The 17592-nt window shown below is 38.0% G+C and overlaps 2 protein-coding genes across 2 annotated transcripts in view; both read left to right on the forward strand.

Moving 5' to 3' along the window:
• Positions 1-6637, forward strand: part of LOC137399908 (origin recognition complex subunit 3-like) — a 30353-nt gene extending 23716 nt beyond the window's left edge. Inside the window, exons 14-16 of the mRNA XM_068086170.1 lie at positions 1081-1222; positions 3683-3858; positions 6012-6637. Of these exons, the coding sequence (XP_067942271.1) occupies positions 1081-1222; positions 3683-3858; positions 6012-6117 (424 nt within the window). The 3' untranslated portion in view covers positions 6118-6637. The remainder of the gene's footprint in view (positions 1-1080; positions 1223-3682; positions 3859-6011) is intronic.
• Positions 6638-7625: 988 nt separating this feature from the next.
• LOC137399714 (tolloid-like protein 1) lies at positions 7626-17572 on the forward strand. Its single transcript, XM_068085922.1, has 9 exons — positions 7626-7716; positions 9493-9638; positions 9798-9923; positions 11644-11764; positions 12453-12608; positions 13878-13988; positions 15461-15861; positions 16038-16147; positions 17428-17572. Exons 1-9 carry the CDS (start codon positions 7626-7628, stop codon positions 17570-17572), a joined length of 1407 nt encoding a protein of 468 aa, XP_067942023.1.
• Positions 17573-17592: the final 20 nt, after the last annotated feature.

Consider the following 17592-nt stretch of genomic DNA (forward strand, 5'->3'; position numbering starts at 1 on the left):
TATGGTTGAACGGGTGGTATGGTTGAACGGTTGGCATGGTTGAACGGGTAGTATGGTTGAACGGGTGGCATGGTTGAACGGGTGGTATGGTTAAACGGGTGGTATGGTTGAATGGGTGAAATGGTTGAACAGGTGGCATGGTTGAACGGGTGGTATGGTTGAACGGTTGGCATGGTTGAACGGGTAGTATGGTTGAACAGGTGGCATGGTTGAACGGGTGGTATGGTTGAACGGTTGGCATGGTTGAACGGGTAGTATGGTTGAACGGGTGGCATGGTTGAACGGGTGGTATGGGTGGTATGGTTGAATGGGTGAAATGGTTGAACAGGTGGCGTAGTTGAATGGGTGGCATGGTTGAGTGGCCAGCTGTGTTATATATAATACACATACAATTCAATTACAAATTGTTTTTGACATTTAGAAATTTTTGAAATTACAGTTTTCATCTAGAGTGTCATGAAATTACACTCAATATTGCTACTGTTTAAGGTTCTCTCCTTTTAGTATTATTACCAGACGGGGGACTCTCTGCAACATTAGATATGTGAGAATGATAGTCCAGTAGCTCGTATCTTTTCAGCCATTCAATACTCCCCTTGTCATTCATCAAAAAGCAACCAGCTCTTACAAATCACAATTCCTTTTACCTTGTCCCAAATAGAATTCACATTACACCTTCTGTAAGCTTGGCTACGCAGGTTCTATGATTATTGGTATCTTTTTGTCCGATCAATCTTGGATAGAACTGGAAGTATGTTGTGTCTGCCCGCTTGCATGGTGGTGCGGGTGCGAGGGTGTGATCACATGGCGGTGCGTGGGTGTGATCACATGGTGGTGCGGGTGCATGGGTGTGATCACAGAGTGTTTGTTGAAGCAAGACCTAGTGTACAGTAGGTAGATTTTAGCAACATGTAGGTAGGTACTGATTTGTCTATGTGTAAGCTGTTTTTGTATCTCTCTTGACGTACGATGCGTTCCAATGATGTGTGTTACTGGCTCAGAGTCGCACAGTTTTATCTCAACTCCCTACAAGGCTAAGTGTAGGTCTTGTCTAGTCTATGTTTATTTTTCTTGACTCAGCGCCGAATTGGAACACCACAGACAACTGCCACTCTATGAATTGTTCTACTATGAGAATATCAAATCATTGAAGGCTGCCATAAATGCCATGCCGAGAGTTGCTGTTTTCTCCGCTCTCAGCAAACCCAACATGTATATAGATGTAAGTATGGCACAGGTATGGGCTGGCGGATTAATGTAGATAGAAGAAAGCGTATCACCAACTGCTCTCTGGTTATTACATAGTTCTATGAATAGTAGTGACATATTTGTCATTTCAATTGTGGAATAGATGTGTAAGTTTATTACAAACCTCTACTAGTGTAAGTATGTATAGTACAGACACCTACTAGCCATCTTAAGTGTTTTTATTAGGATGTCTGCTATGGGTAGGAGGCCATCCCATCTTAGGATTTCGGTGTTCATCAAGAAATATTCTTATCTTTGCAAATGAGACTCATTATGCTGCGTAGTTGTCTATCTTGACTGCGTGTAGTGTCTTCACTTGCGTTCGGTACACTGTCCCGGTTTTAGCTCCATATAATAGGGCTCTTGGGATTACAGCTCTGTATTCCTTACAATTAGCTTTGAGGGTTACATGCTTGCTCCTCCACAAACGATTTTAAAATTTTCCTATGGAAACACTGGCAGTTCCAATTCTGTTACTAAGTTGTTTATCAATTTTAACATTACTGGATACGGTACCACCAGGTATTTGGAATCTGTACTCTCTGTCTATAAACCTGTTGTTTATCTGTAGGATATGTTAGTGGATGCAGAAACTCTGCAGGTTGATATACACACTCTGTTTTCTTTATGTTTATCTTTAAGCTGAAACTGCTCTGACAAATTAATCTATAAGTCGTTGCGTGTCCTCAAAGAACAACATCTCCATGACAAGGAACTTGCTGGTGCGCGGGCTAGATTTGAACTGAGAGACTCCGAAGAGATTGGCGTCATGTCTTGTTTGAATGTAGACTCCAAAATATAGTGAGAAAAGAGTTGGTGCCGAGACAGAACTGCTCGACACCATTTTCTACCAAAAACTTGTCTGAAGCAAGATTTGCCTGGATCACTTGAGCCTGCATATGTCATGCAAGGATCTTATCAGTTTATTATTTTGTCGGTGCAGCCCAACTTCTTCAGAAAACTATCCAGAGACCTTGCCTTGAGACCATATCAGAGGCCATGGTGAAGTCAATGAAATGGCATACAAAGACATGTTTTGTTCTAACCATTTGTCCTGTACTTGCCAGAGGCTGAACATATCCATTGTATCACATCACTCATGAAATCTACACTGAGTCTCAGGCAGTACATCTGGTGATGTCACTTTATTGATTTTGTTGAGTAGTACACAGGCTATAATCTGGTCAACAATTGATGGGAGAGAAACACCTCTATAGTTCCCACAGCCCTTACGATCTCCTTTCTTAAGTAGAGGTATGATGTTAGCATCTTTCCAATCATGTGGCATTTCCTCCTCCCATATACATGTATCTTTAATCAGTTCAAATAGTGTTTTTGTAGCTACTGACCGTGTTTCCATACTCCATACCACCAGGTGCTCTATTCTCTTTCGTTATGGCGACAGCAGCGATAATTTCCGTTTTGTCAGGTAGTTCATCCGGACAACTCATGATTGGTCTTTGCATGAGGTTATCTATAGAACTCGGCTCTGTCATTCCTGGGACATTAGGAAACTGGTTGAAATGCTCGGTGGAGTGATCCAGAATCTGATTCTTATCATGTAGGATTGTTTCTGCATCAAGCGCTTTTAGTCTTAATATAATATAATCTTAATATAAGTACATCAGTACTCTACCCAGACTTCTGTTGATGTGTCCTGTAGATTAGAGACATCTGTTACTGGTCAACTAACGAAACCTAAGCTTGTGTCAACCAGAGTAACCTATCACTTTGACCTCTGCTGACCGGGCACAGCTATTTAATAGAGTTGCATAAAACTTGCATTCTCCTTGAACAGTTATGGTTACCATTTACCCTACTATTTTCATTATTTTATACAAATAATAGAGGTTTGTTAGGCTAGAGCCGCTAGTGTGTACAAACAATAGAGGTTTGTTAGGCTAGAGCCGCTAGAGTGTACAAACAATAGAGGTTTGTTAGGCTAGAGCCGCTAGAGTGTACAAATAATAGAGGTTTGTTAGGCTAGAGCCGCTAGTGTGTACAAACAATAGAGGTTTGTTGGGCTAGAGCCGCTAGAGTGTACAAACAATAGAGGTTTGTTAGGCTAGAGCCGCTAGAGTGTACAAACAATAGAGGTTTGTTAGGCTAGAGCCGCTTGAGTGTACAAACAATAGAGGTTTGTTAGGCTAGAGCCGCTAGAGTGTACAAACAATAGAGGTTTGTTAGGCTAGAGCCGCTAGAGTGTACAAACAATAGAGGTTTGTTAGGCTAGAGCCGCTAGAGTGTACAAACAATAGAGGTTTGTTAGGCTAGAGCCGCTAGAGTGTACATCTAGATGACATTTGAGTCTTTATGACTTTCACCAAGCTCAGATATTTAGATACTGCCCTGACTTCTAGCTTTATTAGTACTAGTAATAGTATCATAGGAAGCATGGCATGCGGCTTTGCACCAATGTTATCTCTGTATTCAGGCTATCGGACCGCTACCAAGCATAGAGAGTGTGACTCCAAGGCTACCTGATACATCTTTAGCATTCAAACTGCACCTTGAGTGCGGTGCCTTGATCAATGTTTATGATTGGATGCAGGCATTTCTTGCCATTCATGAAGGTGACAGTAGCCATACGGTTGATAATAAGGAGCTTTGGTAAGTAGTGACAGGGTACATGTGACACTTGTCATACATTCGGCACTATGGGAATATGACTGCAATCTACAGTATACTAAAGCGTCATGTGGTTGAACCATTTGTATTAGTGATTTGTTGCGAGTAGCTTCCTAGAGCTTTGATATCGGTCTCTAGCAGCAAGGAGAAACAGTCAATGATGGAAAATAATTAATGTTCAACATGTTGGCTCCACTGAAAGTATTATAGAGCAGACACTCCTATAATGTAAACCTATTTAATGTAAATTCCATATGATAAAGATATTATGTGAAGGTTTTTCTTTGCTTTACGTAAGAAATCCATATAAGGTAAAATGTATAGTGAGTGCAAGTTCTCAAATTGGGTTTGAATAACGAGAATCCTATAATTAGCCTTAAAAGTATCATTTTCTCGGTTGCTGCATTTGGGAGAGAAAATGATTTGTAGGGGGTCTCTATTATGTATACTAGTACTCTGGCAGTCTAGTGAGAGATCGTCAAGTGTGTCGATAATGCACAAAGAATAAGTAACTGCACAATAATTGAAAAATATGTAAAGGTGTTTGATCGGTGCAGGTGTTTGTGTGGGTTTATTAAGCTGAATATCACAAGCTGAAGTATCGTTGATCAGTGCAGGTGTTTGTGTAGATTTATTAAGCTGAATGTCACAAGCTGAAGTATCGTTGATCGGTGCAGGTGTTTGTGTAGGTTTATTAAGCTGAATGTCACAAGCTGAAGTATCGTTGGTCGGTGCAGGTGTTTGTGTTGGTTTATTAAGCTGAATGTCACAAGCTGAAGTATCGTTGATCGGTGCAGGTGTTTGTGTAGGTTTATTAAGCTGAATGTCACAAGCTGAAGTATCGTTGATCGGTGCAGGTGTTTGTGTAGGTTTATTAAGCCGAATGTCACAAGCTGAAGTATCATTGATCGGTGCAGTTGTTTGTGTAGGTTTATTAAGCTGAATGTCACAAGCTGAAGTATCGTTGATCGGTGCAGGTGTTTGTGTAGGTTTATTAAGCTGAATATCACAAGCTGAAGTATCGTTGATCGGTGCAGGTGTTTATGTAGGTTTATTAAGCTGAATGTCACAAGCTGAAGTATCGTTGATCGGTGCAGGTGTTTGTGTAGGTTTATTAAGCTGAATGTCACAAGCTGAAGTATCGTTGATCGGTGCAGGTGTTTGTGTTGGTTTATTAAGCTGAATGTCACAAGCTGAAGTATCGTTGACCGGTGCAGGTGTTTGTGTAGGTTTATTAAGCTGAATGTCACAAGCTGAAGTATCGTTGATCGGTGCAGGTGTTTGTGTAGGTTTATTAAGCTGAATGTCACAAGCTGAAGTATCATTGATCGGTGCAGTTGTTTGTGTAGGTTTATTAAGCTGAATGTCACAAGCTGAAGTATCGTTGATCGGTGCAGGTGTTTGTGTAGGTTTATTAAGCTGAATATCACAAGCTGAAGTATCGTTGATCGGTGCAGGTGTTTATGTAGGTTTATTAAGCTGAATATCACAAGCTGAAGTATCGTTGATCGGTGCAGGTGTTTGTGTAGGTTTATTAAGCTGAATGTCACAAGCTGAAGTATCGTTGAAAGCTATCTTTTATCCTGACTTCTAACCCTGGTTTCGCATGGACAAACAGACACCACTCTTATTCTAGTAAAAATATATTTTTATTTTAGACATATGTACATATTTTTCTTTGCCGCATAGACCTAGTTGTTTAGAAAAAAAGAGAAAAATCAATTTAAAGTGATATTAAAAGTAAAATTATCGTAATAATGGATTAGTTTAAACCACACCAATCAGTGACACCCACTACACATTGGTCTAGTTGAAAAATTTACAAAATGCGATCCAGGTGGTCCTACTGGGTCCGCAAGTAAATGAGCACTGCAACTAAGTCAAGTAAATGTGGTACAAATACATGCGTCATGTGAGGTAGATCAATAGACAGGCGCATAGAAAGATAATGAAATAGAGAGAGAATAAGTTTAACGCAAAATTTACTTCAACTAGTATAACTAACACACACTGTTGTATTGTAACTATTTACCTATTGTTGTAATATCAGTTTCTATTTCTACTATTCTTGTTGAATGTTTCTGTATGTCTTCAAAATTCGTCATGTTATACCCAGTCGATATTGTATCTTACAGCGCAAGATTCACCCATTCAACCGCAGAAATGCAATTTCTTGGCTTCGTCAAGTCTACAAAGAAGAAGACGGATCACATGTCACGGTTGACCTGGGGCACTGTCTAGTGGCTGCCACAGCGGTTGACTTGAGGTACTGTGTAGTGGCTGCCACAGCGGTTGACCTGGGGTACTGTGTGGTGGCTGCAACAGCGGTTGACTTGGAGTACTGTTTAGTGGCTGCCAAAGACATTATCTCTTGTCATTAATAGCCCAAAGTTGGTGTTTTAGAAACGGGTCTTTCCGTATTGTTCAGCTCTTGACAATTGTAGGATCTTGTAGATGGTTTTATAAATAATCCCTTTGCTGTTTTGTATCTTCGTGTTTCATTGTACATAGTATTTTTATCTCTTTGATTTTTCATCAATGATGTAAAAGTGTAAATTTTATTTTTAGCATTGCTACGGTTTCTATACATACATTGATCATCTTAACCTGTCCACTTGTTAACAGTTGGCATATACAGATACATACTTCATCGAACAATTCAAGCTGGTCGTTTATTATTTTAAAATGTTGATATTGTACAAGCACTTTCGTTTTTAAACATTGCTAGAGATATGTCTTCATCAGTGAGCCTAAGCTTTATTACCTGTTTCTTTACCTGTAATAACATTACATGTATTATTATTATGTATTATTATATGTACTATTTATTGCGTAATTAGATGTCAGTAATCTCAATGACCTCTTCAAATTGGCGCTAATTGCTAGTTCCCTTTAACCTTCAGTACATTATTGCATTCAATGTTCTCTGTTCAGTTCTCCGCCCGGTTACCCGTGGACAAATAATGGTCTTAACAGAACATTGTATGACATTGACACGGTAAAGTTACTTTCCTCTTCCGTTTGATTCAGTGGCCATTATGGTCTGCGCGAGTGTAATGCTGTGAATGACGTCAAATCTTTGTGTGTAATGACATATTGCTTCTGAATGTAAGACAAATACATTCATCCCTTCAACCTGTTTCTACCTGTTCAGCTTGTCAAAGAGAGAATTATATTTTATGTACATGTTTTCAGTCATTCTTAGCAGTCAGCCTTGCTTCATGGTATAACTGCTCTCTCGAGGTCGATAGTTTTGCCCAATTCATTCTTCATATTGTCAACTCTCAATGGATATATATATATTAATCTTAAATAAAACATGTACACATGTAGGTATTTAGCCAAGACATCTCTTTATATATAGTATATGTAGTTTACACTGTAAAGTAAAGTGCTCAATAATTGAGTCAATTAGAGCTGTGTATGAAGTTTATTAAAAACTACAGGGTAAAATCATTACTACTATTAGTTTCATGCAATCGCGTTGGAACGCGATTGCATGAAACTATTAGTAGTTATGATTTTAACCTGTAGCTTTTAATAAACTTCATATATATATATATATAGCTTAGACCAGCCACTGTACATAACCTACACACTCTGTGTAGATAAGCCTGGAAATAGTTGCACACACGGAAGTGCATTTGGTGCAAATTTTTTGTGTGAGCAATCCCTCCAAGTACGAGTATGATGTCTGCTAAGCTTACTGCAAGCAGACAAGTGTTTTAAAAGCCATAGTTGCACAAACAATGGCTCTGCGATCTTGCCTGGACATGTCTGTGTCCAGTGGCAAGGATACCAACAACTGGAGACATGCCAAGCTGCAGAGAGCAAGTCAAGGTTAGATGTTATTCCTGCCACCAGCAGCCTTTTTGGGAGTTCAACCCCAACCTGTTGTTTGAAAGTCGCATCCTAGGCGAAGGCTCCTCTCTCAGTGAAGAAAGCTGTCAATACTCACAGACATACTTGAGATTGATAACTAGTTGCCTACTCATACATAATACATGTAGTTATTATCTATTCAACGGCTCTAATATAGGCTGATGTTAATAGAGTAAATTTAATCTTCTCTGGTCTCTTCCGAGTATTCTCAACATTGTGTTACTAGAAAGATTCGTATGTTTTGCAGTGTCTTGTAAGCTCCATATACTACACATGGTGAATGAATGCATAGAATTTCTTTTAAATGATGAAAGAGAGCTTTTAAAATTCTCCTTTTGTTTTGTAAAAATAGTCTTTTAGCACCATTCAATACAAGATCCAAGCTTGAACCTGGTCGGCTCCAAGAAAAGCAAACTCCTAGTAGCTTACTGAATCCTTTTGAAGAGAGGCAGGCTGCAGCTAGACATTCAGAGACAATTTGTATTGATAGGAATCAGTACCTTTTTTTGTAAGAACAGTTAGGTAGCTAGCTAAGGATAACCGACATTTTTCTCGGCTCTCTCTTCCATTAATCCATGAGTTCTCATTAGTACCTAGTCACCAAATAAGGTATTTGAATCTTTGCTAAACTGTCACTACTATTAAGACCTATAAGGATTGCCAGTTTGGGGCCCCTTCAAGGTTCCATAGCAAAGCACTTGCTGTCATGTGTCATGCCTCAAGTCTCGACTTAATAACTGTATCACTGACCGTAGCATCACCCTGCCACTATTCGCAGGTGAGATTGCGAGATAGGCAAACCTTACGTAATGTCATATAGTTTGAACCATGCATCACTAACTGTTGCGCAACTTTCCACAAACTATAAAAGGTCCCATACGCTAAATATCTAACCATTCTGTGAAATAGCTTTATAGAGCTTGGGTGTAACTCAATATGGCGGATATAACATCAATAATAATCATACTGTTGGGTAAGTGTATTAATACAAACTCAGCCCGTTTCTTACTTTCGTAATGAAATCAAAGTAGACATAAAACCTTGTAGTTACTTAAACTCTACTTTGTCTGGTTAGCATCTACATGTACGTTACAGCTAGGATGTTTACTAGTCAACATATGATATGCTGACGGTTTGCTGTACTATAGATTCTGCTTACCAGAAGGAGGTCGTCCCTTATTATACACTATTCTCTGCTTAGTGTTGTATAAACTTGTTGAAAAGTTTTTCATTTTTGGGAAAGTTGTCTGTTTCCTAAGACGAGTTTGTGCATTTTTTAATGCAGACAGTTTATCATTTAATTGAAGTTATCTATTAGAGATTTTCTTTAGCTCGATGGATATTTTTCATTTTTAATGGAAGTCGTTTAATTCTTCATAAAAATGGTTTGTTTTTTAATACAAAGTGTTTGTTTATCTATATTCTGGTAGAAATACCTATGCCTACGTGTCTATGCCAGACTTAAAGTCAGCAACTGTTAATAGACATTGCCTATAGTTTTAGCTGAGTTAAATTAAATAATTAAATAACAATTAAATAAAAATTAAATAACATATGCATTAAATGGTGAGAAGATTTGGCCTACAATTTAGTTTTATTGTGGAGCCAAGTATTAATTGTTTGCAGAATGACACAGTGCTTATGAGAAAATAGAGCGGACAGCAGATCTGATATTTTTATTTCAAAGGATTTCTCTTTAGGTGGAATTGTATTTTCTCTATCGTTATATTGCAGTCGGTACTGCTAGTGGGTACAAGACATACACTGCCATAGACGACAAGTTTATAGGGTGCTTTGGACACATTCATTCTCCAAACTTTCCAAAGCAATATGCAAATGGTGACAGCGGCAAGTACAACATTACCGTGCCTGATGGCCATGTGAGTAGCCTCTGAATCTAAACTATTTATCTATATCTCTCTATCTCTGACCAATCGGTAATGGCTGGCTTTAAAACCATCCTTTTGCCTTGAGCTTTAATATGCATAAGTAATTTCATAACCAAAATGTATAGCGGTGTACTCATCTTTGTGTAACAGTTTGTGACGCTGCGAGTACAGTTCTTAGACCTAGAGTCAAGCCAGGGTTGCACCGATGACTATGTTGCCTTATACGATGGTCCCAGCTACTCCTACCCACTAATCATGAGGATCTGTGGCCATGGGGTGAGTCTGTCAGTAATAAGGCTAATACTACTTTTATAGTAAGTGGCGATCTACTGACTCACACAAATCAGTAGAAATTATTGTTTTAAGACTACAGTCATACTTCAACTTACGAGCTTAATGCGTTCCGAGACTGAGCTCGTATGTCAATTTACTCGCATGTTGGTGCAATTAATTTATATATAGAACAATTAAATATATATTGATTGGTTTCCATACTCTAAAAAAAGGCAAATAAAACACTCAAAACAAGATGTTGTAACAGAAAGAACATGTTGGCTATTGTCCTTACGTACTACATGCTTTCAAAAAGCAACAAATAAAAAATAATGCAAGGAAATGTGATTAATTAAAATGTAAAATTAAATACATACAATAGCAGTTAACACTCGCATTTGCCAGGGAGGGAGATATAAGTTATCCTTCGTTACAACAGTTGACTTTGATAAATTTAGATTTTATCAAAGTGTTAAAAGACAAACTTAGAAGCAAACCTAAAAGCAAACTTTCATTTTCAACTAAACGTAATTAAAATTTCTTCGGCGCTCATAGTTTGAAATTTCTCACTGGTTAGCGAGAAATCTTTCCTTTTTTTCGCTTTCACGACTAGCCGGCCGTTTTAAGATAAACCTATCTAAGGACGTTTGCCTTTGTCGCCCTTGCAACATGTCGCGATTAGGACGAACACAGGTGTCGTCACAAATGGTTAACACACGATCACTAGCCAACTTGTCCGAATGTCTATTAAACAGTTTGGATAGATAGCGCCGGCCTTTTCACATTGCATCGTTTCAGTTACGCTGTCACCGGCCAATTGTTTGTCCAATGCCATCAGCGGTCGTGAAGATCGCTGCACCGTTTAGAAACTATGGCTAGTCCTTTTGCGAACTAAATGCCCTGAATATAATCCTTCTGTTTGATAATTATGAATGTATTTCTGTCATATTGCCGAGCTATCTGAATCACGCATACACATTTCGCATATTTTTCAATACTTTTCCGTTTAATATCGACTGTTATCATTTGCTTTTTCTTTGTATTATCTTTCATTTTACTGGCAAACTTTCGGTCTACGCACAGTACTTTTAATTCACATAATTCTGCACAGAAAATCGTGCACAAAAAAACACGGTACAACAGTATAACCTGAGCAGTTGAAAAATACAGAGTGATGCTGTTCTAATAAAACACCTCCGACATACTTGGCAACTCACTCAAGTGCTCGTATCTCAAACATGGCTCGTATGTTAGTGCTAAAACTTGCTAGAAAGCTGGCTCGTATCTTAAGTTTCTCGTACGTTGGAGCACTCGTAAGTTGAAGTATTACTGTATGTGACCAAAAGAGAGGGAAGAGAACATGTATTACTACCCCAGTCATGCTAAATTCTGTGCTAGCTACCAGCCTTTAAGATTGGATCAGATAAGCTGACACTGTGTGCATGCCATAGCTTCCAGAACATTCCATTTATAAATCCAACTCATTTCTGGAATCCTGTTGAGAATAGATACCATGCCACGAGCTGGGATGATGTGAAAGCAAAATGGCCAACTTAACAAATAGGCTAACGCAAGAATGGCCTTCATTTATTGCTTGTCTAATCCATCTGGAAAGTGCTGTCAGTAGATATAGTAATGCTGTTCTACTCGCATTCCTAGGAGCTTTTTAGATCTCACGCGCAAAAATTGAGCTAATCAGTAATGGAAATCATGTACGTTACAGGTGAACAGAGAATACAAAGCCTCAGGAAATACAATGTTTGTACACTTTATGTCTAACTCTCAAGTGGCTGGTCTTGGCTTCCAATTGGCTTATTACGCAACAGCAGAGAGCTCCACTAAAGGTCACTTCAACCTTTCTTTTTTTGCGCTAAACTTTGTTCAGACTGTCTACCGCCTGATTTTTATTTTTGAGCATGTGTGCTCTTCAGTTGCACTTGATACATCGACCCTTATAAGCATATATCTTTTGTAAACAGTGCAAGTTGGCAAGCAATAACTCATGCAGCTATATATATAAATCTCATTGTTTGTGTCGTCTGTAATTTGGTCTGTCCAGCTATAGCTATTAGTATTTAGCCATGAAGAATCCATATCACAGAAGATTAGATTTCGGAACCTCCCGTTCACCAGGCAATAAACTAACCCATTGAGCTAGCAAGATGCAATTGATTCATTAGGTTATCTGGTTATCTACTCTGAAATACGCATAGCACTCTGTATTACAGCGCAACATCACTAAATCTTGCTCTCACAGCTCTTATTAGTAAATTTAGCAATACTAGCTTACTCAAATTAGCCATTGGCAATGTGCCAGGCTAATGGCAGTAGCAAGCAACTACATTACCTGCCACTATTTATAAACTGTTTTTAATACCCGTGCAACCTGGGCATTAGGCTAATCACTCATATAGTGCATCCCTTTAGCAGCCATTTAGCCGGTCATCAGGTAGCCAACCTCTCAAAATAATTTTTAATACTTTTCACAAAAAATGCTCAGGTTTTAAAATTGAAGAATGGTTTATCTTGTAGGTAAAAGGTGTCAGGGAGCAAACGATCCTGGTTTAGTGAGTGCCTGCTCAGGAGGATTCAAGTTTCTTACCTTTCGCAGTGGAACTTTAGAAACTGATGGCTATCCCCGCACCATCCAAAAGCAAAAGTACTGTAATTGGGCAATCGACGCGTCAAGTAAGGGTCTAAGATTGGCAATAAGCTATTCTGAGTCTACAGTGAAATAAGCGTTTGGGTCATTTAGGGATCAGTAAGAAATGTTTATTAAAATCAAATCTTTATTTTCATTCATTTGCTGTAAAATGCCTGGCACCTTGTAACTCAACCAAGCTAGGTGCATATTTGCATTTTTCGTCTAACAGGTCTAGAGGGACCTGTGCTATAGTTGAACAGCAAGTTCAACAAGTGTTTCATATAAACTACTACTACTATCACTACTACTACTACTACTACTACTACATAGATGTAATCGAACTACATAGATGTGATTGAACTACATAGATGTAATCGAACTACAAAGATGTATTTATATTACACACAAGTACTTGAACTACATAAAAGCACTCCAGTGCCATAGAAGTACTCCAACTATATATAAGTCCTCCAATTACATAGAAATACTACAACGACATAGAAACCAAATAAGGTCAAGTGTCACAACACTTGAAAGTTGCTCTAAGCTGACACAGTCTAACAGAGATTGAGGCTCAAGACTAGCAGAGTTTTTTCTATTCTACTCCATCATAGGTCTATAATTCCCTCAATGATTTTTTTTATATAGGCCAACTTATATAGGCCAATTTATATAGGCCAATTTATATAGGCCAACTTATATAGGCCAACTTATATAGGCCAACTTATATAGGCCAACTTATATAGGCCAACTTATATAGGCCAACTTATATAAGTCAGCTTATATAGGCCAACTTATATAGGCCAACTTATATAGGCTAACTTACATAGACCAACTTATATAGGCCAACTTATATAGGCCAATTTATATAGGCCAATTTATATAGGCCAGCTTATATAGGCCAACTTATATAGGCCAACTTATATAGGCCAACTTATATAGGCCAACTTATATCGGCCAACTTATATAGGCCAACCTATATAGGCCAACTTATATAGGCCAACTTATATACACCAACTTATATAGGCCAACTTATATAGGCCAACTTATATAGGCCAACTTATATACACCAACTTATATAGGCCAACTTAGACTTGTAGAAAAAGTTATGAATGAAAATTTCAAGTACCTGAGATTTTTATGTCATTCTATTAGTAAATCCATGAATTCTTTCTTCTACAATTGACTAACACCATCTCATATCACCTGCCCGTGCACATAATTGACAGTACTTGAAGATTCCTTCAATTTTTTTCATTCATACGCCAGCTGAATGCTAATTGTTATAGAGAATACATTTGCTCCTGTTTTAGGCTATGGCAGCAGCATTACGCTGACTTGGGGCAAGTATTTCACCATCCAGATGACCTATCAGTGCACCAATTACCTTGCTATTATCCATCCTGAACCTAATCAGCCAGCGGGTAAGCGTATTCAATTCTCGCTATGTTTTCATGAGACAGTTAATCTCGCTCTGTTTTCATGAGACAGTTAATCTCGCTATGTTTTCATGAGACGGTTAATCTCGCTATGTTTTCATGAGACAGTTAATCTCGCTATGTTTTCATGAGACAGTTAATCCCTGACAAAAGCCGGCAAGTCGAACGAGTTTTATTTTCACTAATTTTTATTGAACATTTCATGCTTGTGAAAGATGGAAACGGCACTTGTGAATCATACTCAAAAAAATCCGCGCAAACGACTCAACTTAAAACACTTTCCACATTGAAGTCATTCCAATTTCAAAAGTGTAGTGCTAAGTAAGACAAAAGTGCGGCGCTATGACCAAAAGTGTAGAGCTAAGTAAGACAGAAGTGCGGCGCTATGACCAAAAGTGTAGCGCTAAGTAAGACAGAAGTGCGGCGCTATAACCAAAAGTGTAGCGCTAAGTAAGACAGAAGTGCGGCGCTATGACCAAAAGTGTAGCGCTAAGTAAGACAGAGGTGCAGCGCTATGACCAAAAGTGTAGCGCTAAGTAAGACAGAAGTGCGGCGCTATGACCAAAAGTGTAGCGCTAAGTAAGACAGAAGTGCGGCGCTATGACCTCTGGATTAGAAATCCTTTTAATCTGCAACACGCAAATGTCCATGGAAGCACGATACATCAACGTGGGCACAATTCCAAATCCGCATCAGTCGCATAATGAAAACATAGTGTTTTACTCTGCATAGATTTCATTTGTTTTTGTGCACAATAATTAGATGTGGAGACGAGTTAAAACAATTAAGTGATGGAGTTGTGCTCTCCACACTCAAAAGCTACTATTAGCCAATGCTAGGAAAGATTGTGGATTTACAGGTCAAGTTTTTAGCTCACTAATCTTTTACACAGGAGCTCCTGAGTTAAGTTTTTGTTAGGAGGGTTTTGGTAAGGGTCGCCACCCACAAAATTTCCAGATATCAACCCATCAGGTTCTTTGGTTCCAAGGCTAATCAAAATTTTGAGTATGTGACCTGAAGGCAGAGCCACTGTATGTACTGATTATGCCCTGCTAGCCAAAATTAGAGCACCGTACTACAATTCAGAGTTATCTTGTCATAGCCTGAGTGCCTTGCAGTATCCACATCTGTACATTTGTTGCTGTGATTTGGAAAGTGTGCCATAAAAGCACATACCATTAAAACACTTTGAGAGCCGCATTTGCATTCTTTACCAAATCTATTGCTAAACTAGGTATACATTTGACAAAATAAAGTGTACTCGCTTTTAAGTATAGCGTAGGAATATTTACTGTGTTCAAGTAAAAATGTTATCATTAGAGCCATTTAAAACTCACCTGATTCCCAGTAGTGTGACAATAACTTAAGGTGCTTTAAGTAGCTACTGATATAAGGTGCTACTAACGCCATAGGTTCACCCTAATGGATGTGCAACTTGACAAATATTTTGCTTTTAGAGGTGATCTGTGAGTCTAAAATACCAGAAACAAGATCGTCACGTGGGCCATATCTGTTCTTTTCCTTTCGCACGCCTAAAGTGACATCTTCTCGAGGTTTCCAGGTTTCTTATAGCGTCCAAGGCTCTCGTTTTCAGACCGCTACCTTTGTAGAGAGTGGGTCTCTAAGATTAACCTCTTCTCAGACACGAGTGGCCGGCCAAACCACAACTCCTATGACAACTCAGGGCGACTTTATTATGCACACGCTGCCCCCTCATGTCACCGCAGCTTACCAAATACAGTGCGACAAATCCTTGACCGTTGACAACTCTCAGGCGGGCTATATCTATTCACCAGGCTATCCTCAAATGTATCCAAGCAATTGCCAGAGTTCCTACACATTTATCCTTCCTAAAGGCGTGAGTGTCTAATTGCAGTTATTTTTTGTAGGTTTATAGCGATTCACTTTACCAGTTTCTCATCAAGTTAAAAATAACAGCTCAAAATTATAATATATCATTTTTAGATACATTTTGATGTCTTTCATGTTTAGTGAGAAATTCGAACGCTAATCAAAAGTTCTGCTCTTTTGTAGTATCAAAAATACTACCTGTTTGCTCAAGACTTTGTTATTGGAGTTCATGCGGATCCATGCATCGATTCTATCACAATTAAAGAAGTAAATGCGGGCGACCAACACGGGCCGTAAGTTCCCTTCTCTAGCTCATGATATGATGCAGCAGGCAAATCTAGTCATAGACAAATTTATAATGTATCAGTTGTGTAGTCGTATAGTGCTTACAGTTATATCTTGAGTTCTATGCAAGTCTTCCTTACAACATTCTCAGCTAAGGTTGTGATAGACATAAGACTTTCAAGTTTAGTTCAGCGCTTAAGTAGCTGTTTTACACTGATTAATAATCAAAGGTAATAAAAGTACATACATATACTATGTATATGAATATGTATCACTAACGTGTACTATGTATATGATTATGTATTACTTACGTGGACTAGGTATATGAAAATGTACTACTTACATGTACTAGATATATGAATATGTATCACTTACGTGTACTATGTATATGAATATGTATCACTTACGTGTACTAGGTATATGAATATGTATCACTTACGTGTACTATGTATATGAATATGTATTACTTACGTGTACTAGGCATATAAATATGTACTACTTACCTGTACTAGGTATATGAATATGTATTACATACGTATACTATGTATATGAATGTTTCACTTACGTGTACTATGTATATGTACTATGTACGTGTACTATGTATATGAATATGTATCACTTACGTGTGCTATGTATATGATTATGTATTACTTACGTGTACTAGGTATATGAATATGTATTACTTACATGTACAAGATGTATGAAATACATATTCATATACCTAATACACGTTAGTAATACATATTCATATACCTAGTACACGTAAGTAATACATATTCATATACCTAGTACATGTAAGTAGTACATTTTCATATACCTAGTACACGTAAGTAATACATATTCATATACCTAGTACATGTAAGTAGTACATTTTCATATACCTAGTACATGTATGTAATACATATTCATATACCTAGTACATGTAAGTAGTACATATTCATATACCTAGTACACGTAAGTAATACATATTCATATACATAGTACACGTAAGTGATACATATTCATATACCTAGTACACGTAAGCAATACATATTCATATACCTAGTACACGTAAGAAGTACATTTTCATATACCTAGTACACGTAAGTAATACATATTCATATACATAGTACACGTAAGTGATACATATTCATATACCTAGTACACGTAAGTGATACATATTCATATATCTAGTACACGTAAGCGATACATATTCATATATCTAGTATATGTAAGTATTACTTATTCATATACTTAGTATATGAGTGACTATTCTCATGTACATACGTGTTGATATTTAATTTTGCAGGTACTGCGGTAGTGAGAACAAGAACTTTGGTCATGAAGGTCATCTAGTCATTGCTGACTCATTTAAATTTATCTTCAGAACGCCTGCCAACTCCTATAAGTATTCAGGAGTTAAAGTTTACTACGAGGCAGTTAAAGAGAAATAGGAACCAACCATGTCCTTCCT

Source organism: Watersipora subatra, chromosome 7, assembly GCF_963576615.1.
Source record: "Watersipora subatra chromosome 7, tzWatSuba1.1, whole genome shotgun sequence".
Taxonomy (NCBI): Eukaryota; Metazoa; Bryozoa; class Gymnolaemata; order Cheilostomatida; family Watersiporidae; genus Watersipora; species Watersipora subatra.